Source organism: Gopherus flavomarginatus, chromosome 1 (genome assembly GCF_025201925.1).
Source record: "Gopherus flavomarginatus isolate rGopFla2 chromosome 1, rGopFla2.mat.asm, whole genome shotgun sequence".
In the NCBI taxonomy this organism is placed as follows: Eukaryota; Metazoa; Chordata; order Testudines; family Testudinidae; genus Gopherus; species Gopherus flavomarginatus.
The window spans coordinates 261,069,698-261,086,971 of record NC_066617.1 but is presented as its reverse complement, the minus strand read 5'-3'; the positions used below and the strand labels follow the sequence as shown (position 1 = coordinate 261,086,971).

The 17,274-nt window shown below is 44.7% G+C and overlaps 1 protein-coding gene across 5 annotated transcripts in view; it reads left to right on the top strand.

Annotated features, from left to right (window-relative positions):
* ARHGEF7 (Rho guanine nucleotide exchange factor 7) overlaps positions 1 to 8,918 on the top strand; it is a 228,893-nt gene extending 219,975 nt beyond the window's left edge. For all 5 annotated transcript variants that reach the window (XM_050948141.1, XM_050948175.1, XM_050948144.1 and 2 more), the window contains one exon: positions 5,522 to 8,918. In XM_050948141.1, the coding sequence (XP_050804098.1) occupies positions 5,522 to 5,644 (123 nt within the window). In that variant the 3' untranslated portion in view covers positions 5,645 to 8,918. The remainder of the gene's footprint in view (positions 1 to 5,521) is intronic.
* Positions 8,919 to 17,274: the final 8,356 nt, after the last annotated feature.

Here is a 17,274-nt window from a genome sequence, read left to right as displayed (position 1 = left end):
TTTCCACATAGCAATTTATCCCCCTCACAGGAGGTATCTGCACTTTGTGGTAAACCATCGACATTACCAGTTTACTGTCCTCCCCTTTGGCTCTCCTTGGCCCCTCGCGTCTTTACGAAGTGTATGGCGGTTGTCACTGCTTCTCTACGCTGTCGTCGGATACACGTCTTCCCTTACCTCAACGACTGGCTTATCCGAGGGGCCTCCAAGGCGCAAGTCATCAGCCATGTGGCCATTATCAAGGACCTCTTTCTGCGTCTAGGCCTGATCATCAACTTAGACAAGTCCACTCTGGTGCCTACGCAGAGGATAGAGTTTATCGGGGCAATGCTGGACTCCAACCTTGCAACGGCCAGTTTATCCCTCCATCGGTTTCAGGCCATAGTCTCACTTGTCCAAGGTCTTAAGCGTTTTCCAACAACCTCTGCCCGCACTTGCCTTGGTCTCCTCGGTCACATGGCTGCGTGCACATTCGTCACAAAACACACCAGACTGCGAATGTGTCCTCTCCAAATCTGGCTCGCCTCTGTCTGTCGGCCGCACAGAGACGCCATAGATCTCATTCTGACAATTCCACCAAGCGTTCTCTGCTCCCTCGACTGGTGGCGAACGTCCTCCTGGGTGTGTGCAGGATGACCATTCCATCCTCCCCAGCCCTCCCTGTCCCTAACAACGGATACGTCCTCCCTGGGCTGGGGCGCTCACCTCAGGAGCCTGCGCACCCAAGGTCTTTGGTCGTCCCAGGAGTTGACACTACACATCAACGTCCGGGAGCTGAGAGCTGTCCGGCTGGCGTGCCAAGCATTTCAGCGCCATCTACAGGGCCGTTGTGTTGCAGTCTTCACCGACAACACAACGGCCATGTATTATATAAACAAAGGGGGGGACGCGGTCCTCCCCCTTGTGTCAGGAAGCAATCCAACTGTGGGACTTCTGCATAGCCCACTCCATAGACCTTGTGGCCTCCTTCCTCCCAGGAGTCCGGAACACAATCGCAGATCATCTGAGCAGGTCCTTCCTGACGCATGAGTGGTCCATCCGTCCGGACATTCTCCATTCAGTTTTCCGGAGGTGAGGCTTTCCCCAAATAGACCTCTTAGCCTCCAGGGAGAACAGGAAATGCCAGGTGTTCTGCTCCCTACAAGGTCGCTCCCTGGGCTCCCTGTCGGACGCGTTCCTCCTTCCATGGACGGGCCACTTCTGTTATGCCTTCCCACCGTTTCCTCTCGTCCACCGAGTTTTGCTCAAGATGCACAGGGGCAAAGCCCGCCTTATCCTGATCGCTCCGGCTTGGCCGAGGCAGCATTGGTACATCATGCTGCTCGACCTGTCTCTGTCAGATCCAATTCCCCTGCCTCTCTGCCCGGACCTGATCACGCAGGACTTCGGCAGGCTACACCACCTGGACCTGCAGTCCCTTCATCTGACTGCATGGCTGCTGGCTGGTTAAGCCAATCGGAGCTGCGTTGTTCCACTGCAGTGCAACAAGTGCTGCTGGGAAGCAGAAAGCCCTCCACGCGATCAACATACCTTGCAAAATGGAAGCGCTTCTGTCACTGGTGCGCTCAGCAGGACCTTTCTCTGCAGTCTGTATCAGTCCCCACCATCTTGGACTATTTATGGTCTCTCAAAGAGCAAGGTCTAGCAATCTCTTCGCTAAGAGTGCACCTTGCAGCTATTTCCATCTTCCATCCTGAGGAGGCTGGCAGTTCCGTCTTTTCCCATCCTGTAGTTTCCAGATTCCTCAGGGGCTTGGAGCGACTCTGTCCCCAGGTCAGACAACCAGCCCCTACCTGGGACCTGAACTTCATCTTGACCAGGCTCATGGGGCCCCCCTTTGAGCCTTTAGCCACATGCTGTCTGCTGTACCTGTCCTGGAAGACAGCATTCCTAGTCGCTGTCACCTTGGCTGGATGAGTCTCGGAACTTGGAGCTTTGACTGTGGATCCTCCGTATACGGTGTTCCATAAGGACAAGGTACAGCTGCGACCGCACCTGGCGTTCCTCTCTAAGGTTGTCTTCTCCTTTCATGTCAATCAGGACATCTTCCTGTCAGTCTTTTTTCCAAAACCGCACTCATCGCGACGGGAACAACAGCTGCATACTTTAGATGTCCGCAGGGCTCTCGTGTTTTACATCGAGAGGACCAAACCCTTCCGACGTTCACCTCAGCTATTTGTAGCAGTGGCAGAACGTATGAAGGGCATGGCAATCTCTTCCCAGCGGATTGATTCTTGGGTGACATCCTGTATTCGGGCATGCTATGACTTGGCTCACGTTCCGACTGGCCATCTTACCGCCCATTCTACTCGGGCTCAAGCCTCATCTGCCGCATTTTTGGCCCATGTTCCCATACAGGAAATCTGCCACGCGGCCACCTGGTCTTCCATCCACATCTTTGCATCACACTGTGCATTGGTCCAACAGTCTAGAGATGATGCCGCCTTCGGCTCAGCGGTTTTACATTCCGCAATGTCTCGCTCCGACCCCACCGCCTAGGTAAGGCTTGGGAATCACCTAATTGGAATCAATATGAGCAAGCACTCGAAGAAGAAAAGACGGTTACTCACCTTTGTAACTGTTGTTCTTCCAGATGTGTTGCTCATATCCATTCCACACCCGCCCTCCTTCCCCATTGTTGGAGTAGCCGGCAAGAAGGAACTGAGGAGCGGATGGGCCGGCAGGGGTATATATCGAGCGCCATGGCGGCGCCACTACAGGGGGCGCCTGCCGGCCCTCTGAGTGTAGCTAGGGTAAAAATCTCCAACAAACGTGCACGCAGCGCGCACACACCTAACTGGCATGGATATGAGCAACACATCTCGAAGAACAACAGTTACAAAGGTGAGTAACTGTCTTTTCTTAAAAAATCTTGATTGGCTGTGCCTACCTAAAGGAAGATAGATGTATAAAAAAAGTATTGCAAGTATATGCTTTTCATTTTCTGGGCATTCTCAAGAATCAAATACTGTCAAGCTATCTTTGCTAAAATCTAATGGATAGAACTGTCTATGTCAGACCTGTGCACTTACTTAAAGCCATAGTTGCCCTTCTGCTACCACTTCCTAGGAGGGCCCAGTGCAATTTATCTGGTTTCCTAGTCAGACACATTTTCACTGGAGCTGTTAAAAATGTAACCAACACACAGAATCAGTTCTATTTGAGAAGTCCCAACTGTTGTTCTCTGCTGCTGCACTTCTGCATTCCTTAATGTGCAGGTGGGTAAAAAGCCATTAAATTAGCCCCTTTTCCCTATATGTAAAGTTGTTACGTGATCTTCGCTTCCAGTGCTAGAGACTATTAGATGAAATCTCCCTTCCGGTGTACCACCAAACAGGTTTTTAACCTAGCTGATTCAATTATATACATATAAATATGAATCTGTATTCTCTGTCTCTGTCAAAATTTTTGTTCCAGAACAAATGAAATAATCACATACCATATGTCTGCATAAATATCACAATTGCTGTGTAAAATAAAATGTTTGGGGGGGGTTGTGTTGATTTCAACATATAAAGAATGCCTATCCCAGGCTCTAGGTACCTTTGATGAACCATTCAAAATACAATTAAATTAAGACAAAACATCAAAAGTAAACTAGCAGCATTTCTCTGCACCAAAGCAGCAGGTCCACAAAACAAGAATGCCTCACGTTAACTCCTGCAGAACTCTCAATGGCCCTACATAAAAATCTGCATCCTCACCTTCTGTCACCCCCATACCCAAGGCCTCTCCAAATAGATGGACTTTTCAGGTAGTCTAATGGTCAACAAATCTGGTCTATTTCTGAGTAATGGAGGAGTGAATTCCAAAGTCAAGGGGCCCACATGGAGAACACCCTGCTAATGTTTTCCTGTCTCACACATCTTGAGAGTTCCCTTGAAGGCCCCTACTGTGGCAGTGTCATATAGGGAGAGGGGTGATCTCTAAGCTAGGCAAGTCCCAGGGCTTTATACTAGGTAGGAATCAAGAATTTAAACTTCATCTGGAAATCCACATCTGGATTCCAGACCACTGGTTTCATGTACTCATGGTGAGGTACACCACTTCGGTTTCTAAGCTATTTCAGATCGTAGCATCAAGTAGAGCATACTACTTATAGTCCAATATTGACGTGACAAAAGATAGAAGTGTGGTCTTTGTCTGAGAGAAAAGATTTCACTCCCAACCTGATGCAGATGGGGGGGAAAAAAGCAGTTACTGCTCACTGCCACTATATAATCATCTGATAGATGCTGAGAGTACAGTGAGATGTCCACATTGCAAATCTGAATGACAAACAGCAGACACACACCCTCGTTCTTGAGGGCTTTAATGGAATCCTTGTTGTATCCTCTGATTGCTTCCTCCCAGTCCCTACCAATATTAGTCTCCACTGGATTGAATGATGTAAGCCAGGAGCTGGCAACCTCTGGCACGTGGCTCACCAGGGTAAGCACCCTGGCGGGCCGGGCCAGTTTGTTTACCTGCTGCATCCGCAGGTTCAGCCGATCGCGGCTCCCACTGGCTACAGTTCGCCGTTCCAGGCCAATGGGGGCGGCGGGAAGCCGCATCCAGCACATCCCTCGGCCTGCAGCACTTCCTGCCTCCCCCAATGGCCTGGAAAGGCGAACCGCGGCCAGTGGGAGCCACGATCAGCCGAACCTGCTGACACGGCAGGTAAACAAACTGGGCTGGCCAGGCAGGGTATTTACCCTGGCGAGCCACGTGCCAGAGGTTGCCGACCCCTGATGTAAGCATTAGTATCATTCTGTTGGTAGCACCCTTACTTATGGCCCCAAAGGTTGTGGGTTGAAGTTTCAAACACAGGGCAAAATGCTGGGGCTTGGACTCTCAATCAAGTGGTGAAACTGCAATTAGAGGAGCTGTCTTTCAGATAATACCTCAGTCCCCTTTGTTTGACTGGTGGTTGTCTAGCTGGAAGTGAAGTCACAGAGCATGTGTCAGAAAGAATAATAGTTAATGTCAGTGTCCTAACCAATAAAGCAATTTAGATTTCCCAGTAAAGCAAATTAAAGCTTGTGTGAGCTCTGCAGTAGTGTTTTAGGTTTGTGAGACTTATTTCAGTGTGTAGAGTTCAGAGTAAAGAAGTTTTGAAATACCAGTAGGCAGAAGTGGTTCTTACACGTTTTTTCATTCTAACTTTTTTTTATTTCATTCTCTTTCTATTTTATTACAAATATATTCCATAGTAGTTATTGATGTGCTTAAACTCTCACAAGGGACTTGAAAACTGTTTTCCATTTGTGACTTGTTTCCAATAATAACTGTGTATGAGAGAGAGAAGCATTTTAGTTTTCATTAGGCATTTCTGCTTCACTGTACCAAGTAATTGTGTAAGTAACTTTTGAATATTGAATAAGTATAACACAAAATAGCTGCGTCAGGCAGCAAAATCTATAACAGACTTTTATTTAAAAGAGCCCTCACTGCCTGTCAATTAGCAGCATGCATTTTGGTGAGGAAAGATCAGTTTGCTGTTGAAAAAAGTTACCATAAACTATTTGTCCTCTTTTAACAGGATAACAAAAAGATGAAGAAATCTTTAGAAGAAGAGCAAAGAGCTCGCAAGGACCTGGAAAAGCTTGTTAGGAAAGTGTTAAAGAATATGAATGATCCTTCTTGGGATGAAACCAATTTATAACTAATTTACCATTGTTTGTTTCTTTCTATTGAAAGACCAGTTGTCAAATCATGCTGGGAACCTTCTGACTAGTCAGTGTTGCTTCAAGAGCACTACAAAGCAGGATTTAACTGGATCTAGTGATTTTTTTTGCTTGTAGCGTATACAAACAAGTCAAACCTTTCAACTGAAGCAATCTATAAGTGTGGAGACCATGGATCCTGAACTTTACAAAACTAAATTTTGTTTTCATCTAAATTACCTCATTTTGCAGAACGTGCAGCAGCTGACTAAAAGTCCATGTTTTTCAGTGGCTTTTTAATTAAATATATATATTTTTCTTGTAAATATCTGTAATTTTGAATGCCTACGTGATTGATGTATCAGGGCTGATACAATGTTATACTGTACTTTTCCCCCATTATTATAATTGTCACAAGTTTTAGAAATAACAGTACACTCTCACCTCAGAAAGATCAGAGTTCTTTGATGCTGTGTTTGGATCATTTGTAGGTTTTTTTCAAATTACCCTACTCATATCACATGCACAAATCTACAAAACCTATTTTTTCTTATTGACCAATGTATTTAAATCATTTAATTAACATTATTTATGTCTGTGCAAACATTTAAACACAGTTTTAAATGCTTTTCAGTATTAAATCAAAAAAAGATACAATAAATTGTGGATTGACACCATTTTTTTTCATTCTAATGGCCCCATGACATATTTATTTACACTTGTTTGAAGCACTAATATACAACACTATTTTGGCGAATTAAAGACTGATGTGCTTGCTTGCTTTTTTATGACTGATTTTTAGGTGTTTATGTACTACATTTTCTATTGTTGTGCATGTACTTTAATTTACACTGGCTGATAATTTCAAAAAAAAAAATCCTAATCTCAATTTTGTGAATAAAAATGCTATTTATTTTATGGTCACAATACTCAAACAAATTAAATAGGCCACTCAGGTTAGGCCAGCCTAATTCTTTTCTTCCTTTAGTAGGCAGGATGTTTTTATCCTGAAAACCCTCAGTGGAAGAATAGTCTATCGGTCCCCATCCCCTTCTCTTATCACATGTAAAACAATATTGTTTCCATCACAGCATGAATAAACAAAAGAAAATTTAGAAATAAGGTTTGTATTTACAATTGGCCTTTTTGTGGCATCTGTTATACTAATAAGTGTGTTTTGTAGCTCTGGCAGATTGGAAGCTCGGCAATGCATCCAGTGAGCACCACTAAAAACATTCAGCCCGTAGATTTTATAACGGCAATAACTGCAGTGTCTTCCTAGATTTAGAATAGAAGACACTACAGAACTGCAGCTGGTGCCCTCTTTAAGGATCTTATTCAAAGGTCATTGAAGTTAATAGTAAGATTCCTACTGACTTCAATAAGCTTTGGATCAAGCACTAGGAGACACAAATTTCTGCTCTGCTTTAGTCATCAAATTAGAGGAGAGAGGTGTATCCTCCTCTCAAGTGATGTGTTCCAACTCTCTCTGTTTGTTTTTTTCAGCGGACAGCAGCCTGAAATGGAGGTATAGCGTAACCACCTGTACATCAGATTCAAGCAATGGCTTTATCATTGTTGTAAAAAAGGCTTGAACCTTTACTCAAGTTGTTCCATGACTTCAGTGGTACTTGTAGCCTGATTCAGCAAAGCACTTAAGCATGTGCTGAACTTTAAGCTTGGACTTAAGTCCCACTGACTTCAAACTGACGTAGACGCTTAAGGTCTTTGTGGAAGCAGAGCCCAAATGAAGGCAAATAGAATTAATGGGTTTCTTGTTTACGTTTATTACTCATTAATATTTTTATCTGATAAACCATTTTAAAAGTAGAATGGATGGTATTTCTCACAATTTTTCATAGGGCTCATGCTCTTTTATGTCCTATTTTAGCAAGATGACTGTTAGAGTTCGCTCTGAAAAGTCCATTTGATCTACAAACTTCATTTTTCATATACAGTTTTCAATTAATTCTGTTGAAAAGTGAATTTTCAAATTGCTTGGCCGAGAAAAATGGATGGAGATTCTTTTAACAATAGATAGGTTAAAAATATCATCACTTAACAATGCAAGGGATTAAATTAATAGCTTGGGAACCTAATGTTAGGGATCTAAATGGACATGTAGCTCCCAAGTGACCATTTTAGACATCTAAATATATTTTTAGGTACTTAATTCCATGTGCTCACATTTGAAAATTGGTCCCCTGTCCCATATTCTTAAAGGAACAGATTGAGAAAAAGTTAAAGCATTTGGGTGTGTGAGAGATTTTTAGATATCTTTCCAAAGGCTCACTACTAATTACAATGTCTAATCTTGAAGTTATTTCCTGTTGCTGAATTCAAACCAAAATGTTGGGCTGATATATTTAATTAGTCTTTTTTGTTGAGCAGAATTTATATCAATACTTAAAAAAGAGTAAGCTAAATGATGTTAAACATCACAGATTCATCATGGTTTTTCCTGAATTTAGATTTGGGAATAGCAATGCGATTTGAGTTTTTTTCAGGTATGCCGTAGTTGTAAAGTTCAGGCATTGAAATCCAAGTGACTTACTCAGCTGTTATTTTAGTATGAATTTTAATTTTCTGTTGAGTATCTGTGAAAAGACATTCCAGAGAAAGGACAAAGGAATACATTTAATCTAGCGGTATCTAGCAAATTTTAACTCAGGAACAACTTCCATCATAACATGATCTTATTTTACATTGTATTGTAAAGAGTAGCATTGCTGTGTAAATTTGCTGACAGTACGTGTGAGCTCTAATGATGATTTTTACTTTAACAGTACCCCCATACTGGTATCTTACTGAGTATGCCTTTGATGAATTGGGATGAGGAAATTGGTATTAAAAAACAAGAAGAACAAAAGGCTAATACAGTATGTTACATTTTGTCCTTAGCTCTACAATAGAGAGCAAGATCAGGGTTTTGGGAACCAAGAAATGTCTAGATAACTTCTTTTCTTCTAAAATTTGTTATACTGTATAAAGATTGTAAATTTCGCTGTGTGACCTTCTGAATTGTTGGGAACATACGCATGGATAAATGGGGCACTGTTATTTAACTTATTAAAGGGTTGTTTCTTTGCTCTCATCGTTTAGGGATGAGGAAGTGAAGCCATTTCTTATCCTACAGATGTGAAGCACTTTCAGTTCTAAACTATTCAAAAATGTAACATAATATTACTATGTACTTAAAATGGTGTATGTGCTTGTTTGTTTCACCATATCATGACATCTTAAAAATTAAACAACTGACTGCCTTTGTATAAACCTTCTTTATGCCAATCATTTAAGGAATCTAGGGTTTCCATTTACAATAATTGTGGAGAAATTCAACCATAGTCTAGATCACAGATAATGTCCTGAAACTGACTACTACAATTTTTATATCACTTTGTTGTAATTAAACAATGATATTTTCCACCTACACCATGAAGAGTTAAATTTCATCTAGTGTGTGATGTATGATTTTAATATGAAGGAAAACTTTATAACTTTCTTACTGCCTTTATTGATACACATTTTCATAAAATATAATGTCAGATATTTGTATATAATTTAGTCTGCTATCCTGAAAAAAATACCTTTGCCTGTTTGGGTTAGAATGGTCTTCAGCATGGAAAGCCAATTTTAAGCATTCTGAACTTGCCATTTTGAGACAAGGATACAAGATAACAAACAAGGGGGCCTGCTTGGTAGGTCTATCATAAACTAAATGTGTTGGGATATCTTTCATACCAAGAACATCAACTGATTTTTACAATCTGTCTGGGATAGGGCAGGGAAAAGTGTGAGTGATTATTTAATTATCAAAGGTTGGGGCTAACTTCAAATTTTTTATTTCCTTTGGACACTCCCAAAACAAACCAATATTTCTGAAGTTTCACAGGATGCATCTAATCCCAGGGAACCTTTTCTAGGAAGTATAGTAAAAAAAAAAAGAGAGAGAATTTTAAAGTTAGTGTTATTAAATTTGTGCCTGAAGTTCACTTTAAATTTTTTTCCTTTCTGGCTCGTTCTATCTTCAGAAATGGCTTGTCCTACCAACTCCAAGCATATTTTGTTGCTGAGAAGTGCCTTTCCACCTTCTTTTTAATTCGGAGTCGGGTGGGTGTGAGGTGGGCAAGTCTCAAAAATAAACAGTATACAAAACCTTACACAAAGGCCCCAATCTGTTACATGTGTAATTTATGGGACTCCATGGATTAACTCAAATTGGACTACTTACATGAGTAAAGTTAGTCCTGTATGTTTGCAGTATTGGGACCTAAGGTAGGCATAGAAGGGATTAACGAGGTGCTTGTTACCATAGGGCTAAATAGAAAACACAGGAAGGATAGAGATGGGATCCTGAAGAGAAGTGGAAATGTTCTCCTTCCTCAACCTAGCCAAACAAATATGAACTTGGAAACTGGCCACCTTGCTCTTTGTTTAATAGAGTATGATGCAATTATTAAACATTTCTCAGCCATCCTTAGAATTCCTCTCAGTTTACATTTTGTCAAAGCAGCTGAAGTTCATGTTTCATAAATTTGTGAAATGCATTTTCTGAACACTTTTGAGCATTTCATGAATATTTAGATTTAAGACGTTGTTAGACTTTTACTAAGCATTTTTCCAAATGCTTGGGAGCAGTTTGCAAGGATATGACTGTAGATAGCTGGAAGAAAGAGCTGCTGCCCCAAAACATGCATGTCATTCATAAGTTTACAGTCTTATCAGTACTGTGAGAAAATATGTTGTCGAATGGGGGAGCATAAGGAACTGGGAAGCATGGCAATGAAGTGGGGGCTTGGAGGGCCAAAGAGGAGGTTGGGGGAACGTGGAGGTGAGGTGAAGTTGAGTGGTTGTAGGGACGGGACTTGGGGTGGCTATGCTGAGCATGGAGTTGGGGGAAGGGAAATTTAAAGGGGCTGGTGGAGAGGCTGGAATTTCGTATCCTGCTACCAGCACAGAGCTGGAACACGCCTCTGATCTAGGGTAGAATGGCTTGTTAGTGAGCAGGAACAGCTGAGAAAGGGACACACTTCTGTATTGCTGGTGGGTATTGAGGCAGCTTCCTCAGCGTAGAGGACTCTTACTACTTGAGTTTCTGTGTGACCTTGAAGGTGCTGCCCTGCTCTCCTAGCTCACCTAACTCCCCAATCATTGCTTGAGCTCTGCTGCCTCCTGACCCTGGAGTTCAGATGAGAACATGGCTGCTTCTCTCTAGAGAGGCCTCTTCTGGGCAGGGCCATCAGACTCTGGAATTGGGCATGAGAGTGGCTGATTATGAGGGTACCAAAGAGAACTGAAATAAACATGGAGAATGAATGATGGGACCGGGGTCAGAAAATGCTTGGCGACAGGGTTGCAGAGGTGACCCCAGAAATGTGTAGACAGCAAGCAGTGAAGAAATGTTGAAAGCAAATTCAAGGTGAATTTAATTTGTAATTGGAGCTGGTTGGGAAGGCTTCAAAAACAGGTTCAATTGGAAAACTTTGAGGGAATCTTCTGCTTTTGGGGAAACTTTTGTTGAAAGAGGTTTCTCAGCTCCAGGCTGGAATGCCTGGTCAAAACCAGAGAGAGCAAGCAGTAACAGCCAATAGCTTCTTTGTCGGGGCCTGACCTGTGATGTGAGAGACCCAGGTCCTAGTCCATGGTCTGCCTGATTTGAGACTTGAACTGGCGTGTCTGTTGGCTAGTCTGGGATCTTGTTCTGAAATAATGACAATTTTCATGGGACACAAAAACCATTTGCTGCCCAGTTCTATTGGTAATGCCCATTCTGATATCTGGGAAGTGGATACATACTTGTCAGGTTGTATCTCATGAATGCTTTGGCCTTGAAACTACAAGTTTCTTTTGTTTTGATCTGTGCTTGATCTAATGCTTCTCTTCCCCCTCCTTGCCCTCCCCCCCCGGTTCAGTTTTGGGGCTATGCATTTCGGAAGTTAGTCGTGGTTAAATTAAGAACATCATGGGACTGTATAGAGTTGGAAAGATAAGAGAATAATTCTTTTTGTGGAGAAAAAATTACATTTAATCTACAATTAACTCTGCATTTCTATTCTAGTGTGTGTATATTATATATTTAATTTATAGCTCTTCTTCTGAAGCCCAAGCATGCTTGTCCCACAACTAAAAGTTCACCAACAGAACAGGCAGTACTGAACAAAGACCAGGAAAATACCTATACTGCTTTTTAGAAAATAACTAAAAGGCACTGATTCTTAGTACCAGTACCACCTGGTTCATTTAAGAAGTTCTATTGAACACCCTTTTAAGAAGCTATATAATTGAACATCCAGATTGAACAGAGGGATAACTTGGATGTTTAACAATATTAATGTACATTGTGTATTGTATAGAAAAAAAGAATAGTGCTACATGAGGAGGTTGGTTTTCTGTTTTGTTTTTCAAGTTGACGTGAATCACGGAATGGAGTAAAGTTCTGAAGAATGCTAAAAGCCTGTGACTGATGCTTTTCTATGAGTGGCTGTTGAAAATAGCTAACTTTTATTGCAAATAGACGCAGGTATGAATCAAAACAATTCCCTGTACTACTCAGTATTGTGGAAGGAGTAGGGGAGAAGATGGTTTTAGACAGAGGTGAAAGGAACTTAAAGGATTTACCAGTATGCCAGCATCCTGAGCAGGGGCTGTGGCCTCAACTGGAAGAGCAAGGCCTTTAGAGCCCCAGGCCTTTTAAATCTCCACTGGCTCCAGCAGTGGGGCTCGGGCGGCAATTTAAAGGGCCTGGGACTCTACCCACTGCTGGGAGCCCCAGGCCCTTTAAATTGCCATCTGGGGAAGCCGGTCTGGTACACCGTACCAGACTGTACTGGCTTACTAAAACCTCTGATTTTAGACCAGGATCCAAATCTCAGTTTGGAGGGAAACATGGAGTCTGGATCCAGATCAAAATTAACTTTCTGATCTTGCAGGTAGTTTGGATACACATCCAATTTTCCCGGTTCAGGACCATTTTTCTGTAGTCACAAAGGAATTAGAGTTGACTGTTTTAGTAATTGCTGTGATTAACTAGGTTGTTTGTCCTGTTTCTGAAACAATAATGCAGTTTTCAGCTGTACACAATTTCTTCAACTAGAGGCACCAGATCCTTAGGCCTTGGCTACACTTGGAGGTCTGCAGCGCTGGGAGTTACAGCTGTCTTCGTACAGCTGTGTAGGGAAACGACTGCAGTGTGGCCACACTGACAGCTACCTGCGCTGCAGTGTGGTCACATTTGCAGCATTTGCAGTGTTGGGAGTGATGCATTATGGGCAGCTATCCCACAGAGCATCTCGTCCCATTTTGGCATTGTGGGAAGGGGATGGAAGGGTGCGGGTCACTCTGCTTCCTGTGCCAACGCCCCATGATGCATCGCTTTGCATCCCAGCAGTCCCTGTTTTTCCGTCCACGTTTGGCGCCATTGTGACTCTCCCAACAGTTTCTGTGCAGCGCTATTTCTGTGGGAAATGGAGCCCGAACTGCTGAGGACTTTGCTGACGAGTGTCACCAGCACATCACGTTTGGCAGTTGAGCTATTCCTTAAGCCCCAAAGTGATGAGGAGTCCGACGATGATTGCGAGTCGCCTGACGCGTACAACACGACATTGCTTGTGGCTTTCATGGAAATGCTCAGCACCGTAGAACGCCACTTTGGGGCTCGGGAAACAAGCACTGAGTGGTGCGATCACATCGTCATGGAAGTCTGGGATGACGAGCAGTGGCTGCAGAACTTTCGGATAAGAAAAGCCACTTTCATGGAACTGTGTGCTGAGTTGCCCCCACCCTGCGGCGCAAGGACACGAGATTGAGAGCTGCCCTGCTGATGGAGAAGCGGGTGGCTATTGCAATCTGAAGCTGGCAACTCCAGACACCTACCGATCGGTCAGGAACCAGTTTGGAGTGGGAAAGTCGACCGTTGGAGTCATTTTGATGCAAGTTTGCAGGGCCATTAATCACATCCTGCTAAGAAGAACTGTGACTCTGGGGAATGTGCAGGACATTGTGGATGGCTTTGCACAAAAGAGTTTCCCTAACTTTGGAGGGGCGATAGATGGGACGCATATTCCTATTCTGGCACCACCCCACCTAGCATCCGAGTATGTTAATCGGAAGGAGTATGTCTCTATGGTTCTCCAGGCGCTTGTGGAGCACTGTGGGTGTTTCATTGACATTAACACAGGCTGGCCTGGAAAGGTGCATGGTGCACGCATCTTTCGGAACACTGGCCTGTTCAGGAAGCTGCAGGCCGGGACTTTTTTCCCAGACCGGAAGATCACAGTAGGAGACGTTGAAATGCCCATTGTGATCCTTGGAGACCCCGCTTACCCCTTAATGTCTTGGCTCATGAAACCGTATACAGGGAAGCTTGACAGGAGCAAGGACCGGTTCAAATACAGGCTGAGCCGGTGCAGAATGACTGTGGAGTGTGCTTTTGGCCATTTAAAAGGGCGCTGGCGATCTCTGTATGGGAAGCTAGACTTGGGGGAAAGCAGCATCCCTGTGGTTATATCCACGTGCTGTACCCTCCATAATATTTGTGAAGGGAAGGGTGAAAGATTCAGTCAGGCATGGACCTCTGAGGTTCAATGCCTGGAGGCTGAATTTGCACAGCCAGAGAGCAGGGCTACTAGAGAGGCCCAGCACAGGGCTTCAAGGATCAGGGATGCCTTGAGGGAGGAATTTGAGGCTGAAAACCAACAGTAATGTTTGGTGCCTTGCATGGGAGTGAAGTGCAGTGGTTACAATGTTAGTAGGAATCTGTTTTTCCTAAGCTGATTTGCAGTGCCTGTTTCTTTCCTGGGCTACGGTATCTTTGACTTTCTGCAATAAAAAAGACTGTTTTCAAAGTCAAGAATTCATTTATTGAAAAGAAAATAACTTTATTGACAGACGTACAACATTTTGGGAACCTAAAAGGGCAGGGGGGTGGGGTGGGGAATTGTACAGTCACAGGTTTGAATATGTCCTGTCTGGAGTGCTGTGCAATGACTGCTGCACTTCAGGATGCCTATACTTCATAGTGATGGGGGTTGAGTGCAGAGGGTAAGGGTCGTAGTTCTCAGGGCTGGTTGATGAACGTACAGGTGTTGGAGGCAGCCGGTCGTGGTAAGAACCTGGATGCTGGGGAAGGGGGGTTGGAGCTGACATTGGGGCACAAGGGAAAGAGCTTTGGGACGGGTGGGGGGCGATGCGGTAGTGCTCTGCCTGCATGGCTACGAGCGCCTGGATAGAGTCCGCTTGGCTTGCCAGGATGCTTATCAGCTGCTTTGTGCTTTTCTTCCTGGCCTCTGTGTTTCTCTGGCGGATCCTCCTTTCCCTTTCTCTCCAGTCCTGCACTTTTTGATTTTCTCTGGCAGAGTGATCCATAACTGTTTGCAGCAGGTCGTCTTTGCTTTTTCGCGGCTTCTTCCGCAGGTTTTGGAGTCTTTGAGCTGCTGTTAACACGGGCAGCTGAGAACTCAAGGTCACTTGTGGAAAGGCAAAAAAGGCAACAGTTAACAGAGGCAGCATTGTTTATATCTCAGACAATTATTCCCTGACAGTGAAGGAGTTTACAGTCTTCACTTTAGCATAATTTTCCCATACCAAAGAGAGCGCACATAACCCCCAGGAACCCCGAAATGGTGAGTAACGGGGACTGATTGCTTCAGGGCTGTGCAGGGGTTTCTGTGCATTGGGGAAAGCAAACTGCTGCGGGGAGCACCGACAGTGAACACTCTCCCAACGTTTTCCACAGGAGTTAATCCTGGAAGCTATCTCACTGCTGCGGGTCACCTTGGAAGAGCTGGAGGGTCTTCTACAGCAATGGAGATTCCGCCCTGGCCCCTATGCAGCTTGCCTGTGTGCAGCAGTGGTCCCCCCACCCATCGCGGCACAGTGGCGTGGACGCGTTAGCCTGATCGGGACAAGGACCACAGTGGCTCTCCCTATAAACTTGCGGAAGTGCATTGCCCATGCTCTGGCTGAAACTTTTGAAGAGATTACCGAGGCCGATTACCGCGATGTGATAGACCACATCAATGGGCTATTCCACGTCTAGGCATGCATTCGTGCATGCAGCCCTAACCCTCTCTCCTCTCCCGAAACATTTCCATCCTGAAAATAAAAGCCGCTTACTGGGAACCCACTCCTCTGCTTGTCCTTCACCAAGTACAGGCTGCTGCGACTGGCTACCTTCCTCCTGGCTTGAGAAGAGCTCCTGGCTACATGCCTCCTGGGACTCTGGGGTGTCTCCCCCCACCCCAGTACCCTCACTCTTGGTTTCCTCCTCCCCCTCCTCCTCCTCCTCCACCTCCCCCCTCACTCTGAAGTGTCCATCGTGGTCCTCGGATTGGCGGTGGGGTCACCCCCAAGTATCGCGTCCAGCTCTTTGTAAAAATGGCAGGTCGTGGGGGCAGCACCAGAGCGGCGGTTTCCCTCACGGGCTTTACAATAGGCACTGCGCAGCTCCTTCACTTTAATCCTGCACTGCACTGCGTGCCGGTCATGGCCCCTGTCCAGCATGGCCCTTGATATCTGCCCATAGGTATCGTAATTCCTACGGCTGGAGCGCAGCTGGGACTGCACAGCTTCCTCCCCCAAACACTGATGAGGTCCAGCAACTCGCCATTGCTCCATGCTGGGGCTTGTTTGGCACGTGGAGGCATGGTCACCTGGAAAGATTCACTGATTGCACTCCACACGTGGCTGAGCAAACAGGAAGAGGATTTTTAAAATTCCCCGGGGCATTTAAAGGGCAGGTCACCTGAGGCCAGGGCAGTAGAGTTTGAACTGATGAGCAGAGTGGCTTAGCAGGCATTCTGGGATACCTCCGAATACCTTTGGAGGCCAATAACAGGGCTTTTGGTGGCCATACTGGCGGAGCAGCGCTGCATCACCAGTGCTGCAGTCATTATTCCCCAGGCAGAGGAGTACAGCTAGCATTGTAGCCAGGGAGATACAGCGCTGGATGTGCCTTGCAAGTGTGGACGGTGAGTATGTTGCAGCGCTGTAAAGCCACCACCAGCGCTGCAACTCTCCAGTGTAGCCAAGGCCTGAGTGTCCTGATTGATTGATTCTTTCTCCTATCTGGGAGCATGACAGTGGTTGGGCTGTGGCTGTGAGAGCTGCTCCCTGAACTTTTTCAGTGAGTACAAACTAAAAGCAAGAATTTGATAAACCATCTGTAAACTCCCAAGGGTTTAATACTAGACATGGACTCTACCAAAACCCTCCGCTATTTGACTTCACACCAACATATCATTTCAACCATTACTAGAGGTGTATTGCCTATTGAGCTGCCTGTAATACTTCTGCATTCGATACAGATGGATGTGAGGTGTGTCAGCAATGCTTTCACAGCAGTGGGGAGTCCCAAGTATTATTTCTTAGTCATCTTCAAACTGCTGCTCAACAAACAAGTCTCACTGAACTTGATATAGCTCTGTCCAGGAAATATTAAGCAGGATAAGCTTTTTTTAATAGCTGACTGTGGCCTGTTTTCTCTGCAATGTGGAGCTGCATTTCTGCCCCCTGCATTTCATCTTTAATCCCCTTGGCAGCAATAAGTGGCACTCTTGCTGCATGGCGCAGAACACTTCCTGCAAGCTGGCGTCAGTACTGGGAGAGTTCAGGCCCTTGCAGCACTGGGCCT